Source organism: Quercus lobata, chromosome 2 (genome assembly GCF_001633185.2).
Source record: "Quercus lobata isolate SW786 chromosome 2, ValleyOak3.0 Primary Assembly, whole genome shotgun sequence".
Classification (NCBI taxonomy): Eukaryota; Viridiplantae; Streptophyta; class Magnoliopsida; order Fagales; family Fagaceae; genus Quercus; species Quercus lobata.
The window spans coordinates 101462988-101476794 of NC_044905.1; the positions used below are offsets into that span (position 1 = coordinate 101462988).

The 13807-nt window shown below is 33.0% G+C and overlaps 1 protein-coding gene across 1 annotated transcript; it reads right to left on the reverse strand.

Annotated features, from left to right (window-relative positions):
• Positions 1–11630: 11630 nt before the first annotated feature.
• LOC115964449 (premnaspirodiene oxygenase-like) lies at positions 11631–13563 on the reverse strand. The gene is made up of 2 exons (XM_031083758.1): positions 12497–13563; positions 11631–12404 (listed from the first exon to the last, which is right to left on the reverse strand). The coding sequence occupies exons 1-2, from the start codon at positions 13412–13414 to the stop codon at positions 11772–11774; spliced, it is 1551 nt and encodes a 516-aa protein (XP_030939618.1). The 5' UTR covers positions 13415–13563; the 3' UTR covers positions 11631–11771.
• Positions 13564–13807: the final 244 nt, after the last annotated feature.

Here is a 13807-nt window from a genome sequence, read left to right on the forward strand (position 1 = left end):
TTTTTAAGCAACAGTAAAAATTGAATTTGCATGATCTTCCTTCACATTTTATTCTTTCTATTATAAATGTGTATAGGGATACAACGACCCGTGATAAGTTCATTTTCCCTTCAGCTATCACGCGGATTTTGTGCCATTTTTTTGTTCATTTTCCCTCGTCTGACCACTTCTCCATTATGTGTGCCATTGACTATGCTACCGTTAAACGGAGTGAGGCGCAGTTTTAATCAAGGCAGTTAGATACAGCAATTCCTCCCACTCCTTTTGCTCCATCCACATCTGCTCCCTCCTCTTCTACAAGCGGAGTGACACTCGAGGACTTCATGGCACAGCTTCGGCGCATGAATGCTCACCTCAACACTTTCAGTGATGAGTTGTGTTAGGTGAACACCCGTGTTGGTCACTTTGCTCGACGCTAGGCTGAGATGGGCGGTTACACTATGCCTTCCACTCTTGTGGCCTCTGTAGATGAGAGTGATGACTCCAATGATGCTAATGATGCTGATGCTACTGCTTCTGATGATGAGGATGACGGATATGCTAGCTCACCCAGCGATGACGAGATGTCTACTTGACACTTTTACCCTTTGTCACTTGTGACAAAAAGGGGAAGTAGTTTTGGTTATGAGAGTAGTCATAGTTAGGAGGAGGGTTAGTATAGGAGATTTTTGTTGGGGGAGTGTGCATTGTAACACCCCAAACTTTTTAAAGCAATTTTACAATATGAATAATATCTCAAGTGAATTTTATGTTTTTCAATAAGGTTGTTAATTATTTTTGTAGAGGTCTTTTTAATTTTAAAAGCTTGAGGTGGCATTTAAGTGATTTGTGATGATGGGCTGAGTGAGGATTAAGGAAGAGAAGAAATTTAAGGTTGAAATGGTAAATTTCTTCCCATGATATTTTTGTGATAAGTGGTCTATAATAACCCATATGGTAAGCCACACCCCCCCCCTATTTTTCTTCAACCGCTTCTCCCTCTCTCCCTTCCCCTCTCTTCTCATATTCAGTCTTCTTCTTAGTTCTTCCCCAATGATGACCGAACCTCCAAGCTTCTATATCTCTTTCCTCATTTCTCTCTCTCTCTCTCTCTCTAATCGAGACCTCCTTGTTAGGGAGGATTATGTCTCCATTGGCTTTCCTAGTAGCTAAAACTCCATGAGATTTTGGAGTGGATTAAACCCAAGGTAAAAATCTAAGCTTTTATCTCAATTTCTTCTATGAAATCCTTTGGGTTTTGCTATTTAATGATTACTAGCCGCGAACCCGCGCGTTGTGCGTGATAATTATTTTTATGGTGGTTTTATTAATTTTTTTAATTTAAACTAATCTAATAATAAGTAATATGTTTCGTAATTATATTTTTATTTATTATATGAACAATCATAAATGTAATATAGGAACAATCCAAAACACCAAAAAAACATAAACTAAACAAAATTAATAAAACTTAACAATGGTTAACTGAACCAACATTAGGATAAAATTTAGTTTTTGATAATCTATTAAGGTTATTTTCTTTGTAGAAATTATAATTTCAGCCACCCAAAACATATTATCAAATAAACAATTATTAGCAAAATCTAAGAATTAAATTTCTATACATGCATTAGGAGTGAACGCCATAGGTTGGAACTCTCTCAAAAAAAATTCTATACATGCATTGTTATAAAATAATAATTAAAATAAAATTGCAAAAGTTAAAATTTGTCACCTATCTGATTATTTTAATTTGGTTAATTTTTGCTTTTCTTTAAATGAATGGCATTATAGAGTACTTCTAATACAACTATTAAGAGTACTTTATCTACCACAAAGGATTAGAAAATAAACAAAAATTAGTAAAGTCTCATAGTTTAACATCGAAATTGAGCACTATAAAAAATTATGACATGTAACAGAATAAATACTAAATTATCCAAATCATGCTATGTAATAGAATAATATTATATGTTTATATGCTATATTTAATTCTTTAGAACGCAATAGGATAACATTTAACAATCAAAGAGAAAAAAAAAAAAAAAAAAAAAAAAAAAAAAAAAAAACCGACAACAACAATTTAAAAAACTAAACTAAATCGCATTAACCCAAAATAGAGTTTTAAAGAATATAAAAAATTATCAACCTAGATGCAAGGAAAATAAAATAAAAAAATCCACCAAAAAATTTAGAGAGAGAGAGAGAGAACCATTTTTTTTGTGAGGGAAAATTATGCATAGAATAGAAAAGACAGTGATAAATTTATAGTAAGAGAGTGTGAATAAGAAGAAACAAAAATAAAAGAAGATGAAGGGAAAGAGAAAGAATAATATTAATGTAGAGGGTAGTGGGGAGATGAAAAGGTAAGGGAGGGAAATTGAAGAAGTAGTGGGGAGATAAAATGTTAAGGGAGAGATAAAGGTTGGAGAAGTATAAATATTAAAAAACTAAATGTTAAAAACAATTATAGAAAGAAAGTGGAAAAAAAAAAAAAAAAAAAAACGTTGAAGCTAGGCTTCAACGTTTTTTTTTTTAAAGCTGAAAAGGCTCACACAAAACCCTAAAATTGAACTGAAAAGATTTAGGGTTAGGCTTGATAGTGAAACTAAATAAATAAGAGGTGGGCTGAATTAATTATACAAATTTATTATAGGGTAATAGTGGAAGTAAATAAATAGTGGGTTACATTTATAGGGCTAAAAATTGTAAAAACCATTTTAAAATTGTAGGACAAATTATATATATATATATATATATATATTTTTTTTTTTTTTAAATGACGTGATAATTGATGTGACGCAACGTGAGAGCAGCATCATTAAACGCTACGCTTCAGCTTTTAGTAATATATAGATTATAGTGAATACTTGATGGGTTTTGGTGATAATGGAAGATTAGAGGGTTACGATGATTTGGGCAGCAATGGTTTTGTTAAAATCCGAAAATTTCATATCATTTGAGAGTTTTTGCTCTGATAAAAGGTTTTGGTTGATTAGTTTTCTAAAGGGTATTTGAGGGTTGGTTTGCTAGATCAACTATATGAGTCTTGTTGTTGCATATGTCAATGTGAGTTGATTTTAAAGTGTGTTTCCTTTGCATTTGGGTGACTTTGACATATATGAGTGTGGGCATTTGCTTGTTGCGTGCCAAGTTTTTAATGAATTGCCTATATGGGGTTGTGGGATGCATTCCTAGTTGTTAATGTGTGGTAAAACATGTAGCTTTGAGGTTAATCAATTCTGAAAGTTTTTGGTATAGTATTAAGATTATAGTAATTTTATTTTGAAATTGTAAATCTGGCCCTGATAGATTTGAGTCAGTTGCAATACATGATTTTTAATAAATTACAAAAAAATATTTTTGGGCTGAATTTTTTATGGTACATACTACACATATAGGAGCTTATCCATATTTAATTTCAAGTTAATCGGATAAGTTTTCATGGACCAAAATTTTTTTACAAAATGACTGATCTGCTGTGTATCGAATTTGAAAGTGTGATGAAAATGCTGGGATTTTGTGGAATTTACTTCAAATCTTTGTTGAATGGATTGGTTTATAAATTCTTGTGCTTTTTTCGACATGTGTTTTACTTAGTTAAGTCTAATAATGGTTTGGTTTAATCATTATTTGCTCCAAAGAGAAACTCATGAGATGTTGCCCCTATTATGAATTGATGTGTTTTATGTTATGTATATATGTGTACATTGCTTGCAATGGAAAATTAGAATGCTTTGGTTTTGTTCTGTGGCACTATGAGTTTGTATGCTTGTTTGGTTCTCGTTAGGAATGGGTACTTGTCTTAGGTTGGGCAAGCTAGGCTTTAGTGCATTTGATTTGTTTTAGGGGATCCTATTCGATTTTGGAGACAAATGTGATAATAAACTTTGTGATAGGTCTTGTTATTAATAGGCTTGTTCCTTATGTTGTTAGGTTTTGAGATTCTTGGTGATGGATCTAGTGACGGGATTGGTTAATTTCCTTTATTTTTGCAATTAAGAGGTAAGTAGTGTTTACTAATTTTAGGGGTTTTCCCAAAACAGTGTTGATTATTAAACTATTCTATATCAAAGAAATATGTTGATATTTTATATATAAATTGATATTTTATTAATGTTTGATGTGCACATTAACTATTTGTTTTATGAAAAACTTGTGGGACAACCTAAATTTATTTAAACTTGTATGTGTGAATATATCTTTATATTTTTGAGAATTATGAATGGATTATTTTTGTGAGCATATTGAATATGTTTTGAAAACCTATGGCAAGTCGTGATTAAAAATCCAGTATTGTATTTAGTCCTTAGCAAGGGACCATCACACTACAGCTAGTCCTTAGCAAGGGACGATCCAGAAAAGGGAGACAGTGCACATTTGATAACTCCTTAGCAAGGGAGTATACTATTGAGGATCCAAAAAGGAAGCGCCTTACCAAGAGAGTGCACATTTAGGTTCCAAAGGAGCCATCCTTAAGAAAGGGGATGAAAATGAGGTTCCAGTCCCAAAAAGGGGACAACACAACCTTGTCAACGGGGAGTAAATGTTAACCACGAGAAAAGCCTAGGAAATTGCGTATATGATGGTATTGATATATATATATATATATATATATATATTTATATATATATTATGATGGCTCACAATATAAAGATATTTTCTTTTATATGAAATATTTGATGATAAAATATTGATGAGTTACAAGTTATGAATTTATTGTAAAAATTATTTATTTGAAAGGTTTGTTCCCATACCCCAATGTTAGTGAATTCTACTTATTGAGTTATCTCACTCCCTTTTTATTTCCCCTTATAGATACATTAGAGAGATTATTGGAGTAGAGATTCTTGGAAGACAACAGTTATGAATTATTTTGTGGAACTAAGGATTTTATTATTATTTTTATGACATTAAACATGGTACTGGAGAATTATTTTAAGGATGTTTTACCTTTGGTAGATTAGAGCTCTAACATTTGTAATGAGATTTTAGGTTGCTAGTTTCTTTTAATTAATATTTTTTTTATGGATTATTCAAGTTAAATAGACTTTTAATATTTACGATTTTGGGGCATTACATGCACATTGAGGGATGTAGTGAGGCTTATTTGTATCTTTTTTTTTTTTTTTTTTTTTTTTTTCTATTTTAGATACATTTATTCTTGTACCTTAGGTCTTGTGACCATTATTGACATACATTATACTTATTTTCTTTATATGTTGATGTATGATGTATGTTTCTTTCACCTATCTCTTCATGTGTTGTTTCTTTTCTTTCTTTATACACATGTTTCTTATACTTGTATGCAATCTATTTTATTTCTGTTTCACACAAAGATGTCTTGATGAGTTTTGTTTAAAGTGTTTCAGAAATACAGGTTGTCAAAGTCTACTTGCCATAAACTCCTTCTTGAAAAGTTTTTCAAGAGTTTGTGTTAGGATAGATTTTATTGTATTCAACAAATGAATATGAGTTAAGAGATTTATGACTTCTCTCATATCTCATTTGTTTGTTGTGGTTTTGTCACGGATTGCCAAAGAGGGAAATTGTTAGGACATATGTGATTCACTTGTTAGGAACATATACCACTATTTTATGTAATTGGCTAATCCTTTGACAAAACGCACTTTACTTGTATTTGGGTAGATTTAGGATGTGTTAAGATCAAGTGTTAAAGTCATGCAAGTCTGTCCAAGATTCAAACTGAGAAAGTGCCTATCATTAAAGATCGACAGCTAGCCATCTATCAAGCTTGAAGAGTTGTTCCAACCTCGTGGCTTGACAGTAGCTCGACAAATAGGGCATCTGTTGAGATTTATGAAAAATAGAATTTCAGTTTTGTTTTGACTCCAATTCGTGATTGTATGTTTGGGTTTTCTTTTCTCGCAACCCTAGACATATAAAAGGATTATTTTAAGGCCGTCAAAGGTGGAACAAGTTGCACAAGTGTTGAGCAAAGTTTGTTCAAGCAAATTGTGACCGGAGACAGAATTTGCCCTAATTCATCTTTCTTGTGAAAAAGTTGTTGCGTTTATGCACCGTAGGGTTTTGTGACCAAGCATCTTTTGGATCTTCATCGTGTAATGAACTAAAGAACTTTGCAGCCAACAACATTCTCTAGTTGGTGATTGAAGTCGCGTATTAGAATCGATTAGTCACGTATTGGGAGTCATGCATTACAAAGAGAGATTGTCACTACAGAACAAGTTTAATTGTGTATTAGGGTAAGGGTTCAACTGTAGGTTAGTATAAGGTACTGGAATTTCTTTACTTGTAACCACTTGTTGTGATAATAGTTGATTCTCAAGAGTGGTGACCTTAAAATCACCCGGTGGGGTTTTTGCCATGTAGATTTTTCCCATTTGTAAACAAATCACCGTGTCAATTTTATTTTTCGCTGCACTTAGTATTAATTGGTGATTTGTTTGCTCTACCATGCGTTTGCATATTAGTTTGATTAATTAATAAACTTGACTAACAAATCAATTAATTCATCACAAGGGGTCAAATCGTTTTTGGCTTATCAAATCTCTCAGGGAAGAATGAGGCAGTGATCCCGAGCCAATCAACTTATGCAAATTCCCTATAAGAGGAAGCTTCCACGGCCCTGGTGGTGACTTCAGGATGGCACCTCGGGCTTTATTATATCTCTTCCAATATGCCACCACCAAAAGGAAGAAGAAACAAGTAAGAAGTGAAGTAAAAGATGGCAACTAGAACATCATGGACATTGAAGAAGCTCTTATTGTAAGCCTCAGGATTTTTATCCAAAGTTCTCCTTTCTTACATAGTTGTGAACTCTAGATAGGTTTATGGGGATTCTCAAGTACTCGTTTTGACAGAAATATTATACAAAAGTTTGTAAGCATCTAATAATGTCATCCAAGAATCATTGGCAGTTTAAAAGTGATTTAAATCACTTGTTCGTATAACGTGCAAGTGACAAACAAGATATCGATTTCATATTACAAATAAGTCAATGCTTTGGTTGCATAATTGTGGTCGATTTATATATCTTGAGGGTTGACTAACTAGTTATCTTTTCTACAAGTTGGAGTAATACAACAAACAAAGAACATTTGATAATGATAAATACATCATGACATGTGGGGTGGGAAACGAGTACTAATATTTTTGCTACAAGAGACAAAAAAAAAAAAAAAAAAAAAAAAAAACATTTTATATATCATGACATGTGGGGTGGGAAACGAGTACTAATATTTTTTGCTACAAGAAACAAATATATATATATATATATATATATATAATATCATATATCATATATCATGACATGTGGGAATCGAGTACGTATAATATAAAAAAAATAAAAAATAGTCAAAGCTGAGCTGCTTGTCACAGTTCACAAATATCCGTTATCATACTCCTAAAAATAAAATGAAGACCTATATTGAAGGTTGTATTGAGGTTTATTGCCAACTGGTATAGTATATGTGGAGCAACAAATTTCGGTCCCTATGGTGGCTTTGAATCTCTGATGAAAATAAAAACCTACCGACTAAAGAAAGGACAACACTGAAGAGCAATGTTTACTTTGAACTGGAATCTTTATGGCCATTACTTCGTACAATTAACATAAATTTTATAATTGTTAAAATTGATGAGATATAGTTGTTATACCATGCTAGAGTTTCTACTAGAATTAAGAGAAGATGGAGGAATTAGAAAATGGAAGGATTCACATGTTCCACCTAACATTCTACATCCATAGTAGAAAATCAAAAAGGCAAAAACCATAAAGCAAAAAAATAGTAAATTATCCTTGTCAATGTCTTTTGATAGATTGACAAAAAATTGTTTTGTGTAATTCAAAACCTTAAGAATAGTACTAATAAATCAATTTCTATATCGTTTCCTCAACATGCGCTTTAAGATTGAGCCACCATTTTTGCTTCTTGAAAAGCACCACAAAGTGCGCCTGATACACGCTTCAGTAGACCATGAGGCTTTGAGCTTTATGTCCGTCTACGTGTGCTTTTAAGTACACACCCATGCAGATGTGTACATATCATTCATTCATTTGACATGTTGACTACATTGTTGCACAAACTTCAAACCAATGTATCTCACTTATTTTAAATACAATTTGGGTCAAATTTTTGTCCATTTTGAAGCCTTGGATATAAACTTTTAATGGAACAAGTCTCACTCAAAAATTTATTGTGGTTCAAGAGATATTGGTAAAAGAATTGAGTCATTTAATTAATTGCCAACATCATATATGAAACAATTTTGAACATTTTTGTGTTATGATTACTTTTAAATTTTAAGAATACTTAAATTACCCAATTGTCAAGCTGTTCATTGGGGCTGGAGGCTTAAGTCATAGGGAGTCAGAGGCAGGGCCGCCCGGGGGGGGCATGGCTCCCCCTTGCTTTTTGAAAACTTTATTTGCAGTGATATCAAATAGGTAGATTACATGAAAACTATATTAAAAATAGCTGATTATCATTCAAATCCATACACCAAAAAATCTATAACAAATTACGAAATCAGCTAAACAAGGAAAAGAAAATTAATCAATCGAAAATCAAGATTCCTTCAAATATAAAAAATAAAAAATAAAAATCTGAATAAAATGAAATCTTCCCTCATGGGATTGATTTCACATTCGTCTGCTTACATATTTATACTTCATCAAGTAGTGTTTATGAGTAAGATAAAAGAGTGAGTAATTCAATGAAGGAAATTGACAGTTTTTAGACCCCTTAAAACACAATTAGATTAACCTAGTTAATTAGCCATGTTATTATTTAGTCCAAATTCCAAATCTAGGTTATTACAATCAAACAATCATATCATGCATAGCAGGGGAAATATAAATTACACAATGATATGATGACCCAGGAAAACCAAACTGGTAAAAAACTTAGGGAGGATTTAACCTAGTTATTCTCAAGATAAAAAGCAAATCTATTATGAAAGAATCGAAGTTTTACAATAGGACTTAGACCACTAACATCCTATTGCTATCTACCAGTAGAAACTTACTGACACGACCACGTGCAAACTCCGAGACCACGGACTCCTTCTTTCTTTGGCCTTTGCAAAACACAAACACCCACGTTTGTGACTTTGAGATCCCACTCAAAGGTTTAGCAATATAAACTCTCCTATTTGTGACTCCAAGAACACCCTTGAAGGTTTAGATCATCAACACTTTTGATGATTAGAGAAGACAGCAACTTCTATAATACCGGATCTTGAGATTCTTCAAGTAATAACGCCGGTAGAAGATATAAGAGAACTTTTTAGGAACAAAACCCTAAATACAAAAGAGGCACCCTCTTTTCTCTCTAAAAAGTCTTATAAAAATGTGCTTAGGGTTTCCTTTATATAGTGAGAGAAGTAAATTAGAAACCTTAATCTTTAATAAGCTTGAACTGTTGTTTGGGCTTAAATAAAATTCTGTAGATACGACTTTCAATTGATCGAGCCCGTCTTTCGATCGATCGAACCAAACAGATTATGAAATCTTCTTCCTGCAACTTGTATGTTCTTGAATCTTGACTTGAATCACCTTGAGCATTGTCTAATAATACCTATAAACTCTAAGATCTATATCTAGACAAGTTTGTGTTCACGATTTGTCAGTTGTTCTAAACTTTTAGAACCTAACAGAAATCATTCACAATTTATGCATATTTTAATTAAAAAAAGTTCAAAATTTGGAAGCTATTGTTCAAAATACTAAAACTAAATATGTAAGGTACAAAGATTTGAACTTAAAGAAATAGATATCACTTTCATTGAACGTAATCATAAATAACGATGATAGATATGAGAATGAGTTTTTGAGTGATTGTTTAACTATATATGTCGAAAAAATAGATTACTAAAAAATTTAGTTCAAGATTTATATAACCATGAAAGAAAGAAGAGCACAACTTTATTTGTTTGTTTGTTTTTTATTTTATTTTTTATTTTTTTATAAAACAACTTTGTTAAGTTAACGTTAAGTATATAATAATTTTTTTATAGAATTTTTCTATTTTAACTTGGTCCACTAGAAACAATTCTTAGCTCCGCCACCATAGGGAGTACAAGATGATGGAGTGTCTGCACATGTTACAAAGTCCATATTAATATATTATTGAAATTTCAATCACAAATTACGTCCAATCACATTTCCACACAAGATTTTCCGACAATTCTCGTGGCTTCGACTTCAAATGTGATATCTTTTTCAGGCAGACCATCTCTTCACTTCCTTTTGTGAAACATGTTTTGAAAAAGACACAGTATAACATTCGATAAGTAAAAAGGGGTTTGAGAGGCTTTCGTTGTAATAATATTTAAATAATTAATATTGTTAATAATTTTTTTATCAAATAATTAGTAATTAATAATTAATATATAATAGCATGATTAATCCTGCTAATAGTGTTCAAATAATTAATAGCATGATTAATTTTTCAATAAAAGCATGATCTCCTTTCCATATTCGAATGGCTCCCATGATTAATTGGCATCTTTATTCTAGTCTTTTCTGCAGGGTTTTCTGCATGCAAATTGAGTGCCTTTTTGTGTTGATTCTTCCTCTATTTATAGATGGAGGATCTCAAAGTATTTGTCCATCATGGTTCAAGATGATAACATAGAAGTGCAAATTGGAAAACTAAACAAAACAGTTAATTTTGGGCATCTAAAGGCTAAAGTGCCGATCCATAGAGTAAGTTAAGGTGTTGTCCAACAAGTAATGCTTTCTGCTTCAAATGCAACTTTGAAGCAATGAATTCAATTCTGAAAAGGGGTTCTTGGCTCTTTCAAAACAAGCACTTTGGTGTTGAAGAAATGGCATCTAGCTATGAGCATATGACCTTATCCAAGAAAAGAGCTATGCAAAATCTCTTTGGCTTTAGCTTTAATTAAACGACCTTGGAAGTATTGAAATGAATCACGGCCTAGTTACATAGCTCTTGCTATTGGTAAGCCATTACATGCTGATACAATTTATGAGTCCAAGTCTCCAAGAACAGAATCAGCTTTGCCAGAATCTGTATAGATGATCTTACTCAGATTACTACTGTCCTCTTCACAGAATAGTGAGGAGGTCAAAAGGTTGGCACCAGTCGGTCAAGTTTGAAAGCAATGCGGACTTCCCAAAGCAGGCAGTTGCTTCTACTGAGGCTGAAACTAGTTCTTGTGTTTACTGGTATTCATGAGGTACTCTGGCTAATCCATGACTAAAAAAAATTTATTAGCTTATCTGCTTTTCTTTTTCTAGGTGTATTTTTGTCTTTTACTATTTCATTTGACCTTCTATTTTGTCTCATCATCTGCTTCAATTAAGGTCTAAAAGTTCTCCACCTGTAACTTTCTTTACTTTTTAGAGCATGTCTTTAGAAATCTTAGATGGGGAAATGTGAGTACGAGTCTTTTTGTTTAGTTGTAAACTTTCAGGGGAAAAAAAATGTATAGAACAATAAAAATACCTCTGAAATCATGAATATAAAAATATTGATGGTTCAAAAGTTGTTATCATCATGATTAAGGGGATAAAAGATAGGTACAAAAATGAACTTCTAGTTTAGTTTATCTATCAGAAAGTGACGATCATACAACCTGAGGAACTGGCTCAAAAATTGTTGGAATATTGTATCTATAAGTTTATAACACACAAGCTGACATTCAAATGAAGATAGAAGTTTATCTTCTTTATTCTCTTAAAATTTGTTTATTTGCCATACCACCCAAACTAAACATACTCCATTAATGTCAAACAGACACTTAAAACTAGGTACCATGTCAGATACCTTTAGATGTACATCCTATTGACTACATGTCTCCATAAGAAAGGGAATACGAGGAGTAACATTTAAATACAAATCATTCTTTCTCCTACAGGTTGATCCAAAATTCTCAGTCATGTCAAGTTCTTCTGGTTTGACTTCATTTGGTAGTTTCCAGTCAAAGTGATATAGCAATTGAGCAAGTGCAAGTTCAATAATTGCAATACCAAATGTTATGCCTGGACACATCCTTCTTCCAGCCCCAAATGGAAGGAATTCAAAGTCATTCCCTTTAAAATCAACAGAAGAACCATGGAACCTCTCTGGCTGAAAGCAATCGGCATTAACCCAATAATCTGGATCTCTCCCTAAAGCCCACACATTGACAATAACTTTGGTTTTAGTAGGTATGTCATATCCATTGATTTCACATCTCTCCCTACATCCCCTTGGGATTAAGGTTGCAGGAGGATGTAATCGTAAAGTTTCTTTAACAACTAATTTCACATAATCTAACTTCTGAATGTCTGTATATTCAATTTTCCTCTTTCCTTCTAGGACCTTGCGCACTTCAGCTTGTGCCTTCTCAATTACCTTTGGATTTCTAAGCAACTCTGACATTGCCCATTCTAAGGTTGTTGCTGCAGTCTCACCCCCTGCAAGGTAGATTTCCTGAAAAAAAAATTGATCTAACTTTTGAGTGATATAAATCTTATTAATAGTTGAAAAACACTTGGTATTGCAAGAGCCAAATTAAGGCATACCGAAGTGACAGCTTTGATGTGCTTGGTTGTGATCTCAATTTTGAGGTCACTCGACTTCTGAAGTTTTAGGAGAACATCAACAAGATCTTCCTTGCATGAGGAGTCATTGGCGGTGCTAGCGGTTATCATGTTCATCTTATGATCATCAATGATATCCTGAAGAATGTTGTCCCTCTTTTGGTATAGTCTCTTCAAGGTAGTCTTCATCCCATTGATTGAAGCAACAAATTTAAGTGAAGGGTACAAATCTGGCACATTAAAACCTGAACTAAGCACCATTATCTCCTTAACCAGAGATATGAACTCATCTTGACCTTTGCACTTTTCTCCAAATGCTACTCTAGAAATTACAGTATTTGTCATGGCGAATAAATTCTTGCTGAGATTGACGGGAAGCCCGTTGGACGAAGAAAGAGTTTCAATAAGATTCCATACCTCTTCTTCTCTTACTGATCTAAATGAGTGAACTCGCTGAGCAGTTAGAAGTTCCAATACACAAATTTTTCTCATTTGTCTCCAGCAATCGCCATAGGGAGAGGCAAGAATGCCTGAATAATCATATGAGAGAAATTCACTCACATAAAAGTCAGGCCTTTGCGCAAAACAAAGTTCATGTGTTTTCAATACCTGTCTAGCTGCTTCTGGTGATGAAATGATCACAGCCGATACCTCACCCAACTGTAGCTGCATAACAGGTCCATGCTTCTTTGCTAAATCTCTCAAGGAAGAATGAGGTAATGATCCTGAGGTAATTAATTGATGCAAGTTCCCTATAAGAGGAAGCTTCCACGGCCCTGGTGGTGACTTCAGGATGGCACTTCGGGCTTTATTTCTCTTCCAATATGCCACCAGTGCCAGAAGGAAGAAGAAACAGGTAAAGATTGAAGTAAAAGACGGTAGCTGGAACATTATGGACATTGAAGAAGCTCTTAAAATTTGTGAACTCTAGATAGGTTTCTGGTGTAATTGAAACACTCTTTTATAAAAATATCATGCACTTAAAACAATTTTGTAAGCATCTAATGATGTCATCCCAGAATCATTAGCATTTTAAAAGCTATGGTGCGGATGTGGCTTGGTGGTAAGAGTCCTCTTATTGCTTCACATGATACTTGACAGGAATTGAATAGTTTAAGTAGTGGCATTTCAAGGAATGTGTTGAGCCTACAACAATAGCCTCATTAAGATTCCGGTAGTACATGTTGTATCATTCTTACTGTCACATGACGTGAGGTTGATGAGTTCACACCAGAAACTTCTTTTTATTATTTAGCCAAAAATAAAGAGAAAGTGATTTCATATTATAACTTG

Excerpts from the sequence above, each read along its gene's own strand:
- LOC115964449 (XM_031083758.1), bottom strand. The coding sequence starts at position 13,414 with ATGTCCATAATGTTCCAGCTACCGTCTTTTACTTCAATCTTTACCTGT. Across the intron at positions 12,405-12,496 it reads ACATCAAAGCTGTCACTTCG|GAAATCTACCTTGCAGGGGG; the intron begins GTATGCCTTAAT and ends TTTTTTTTTCAG.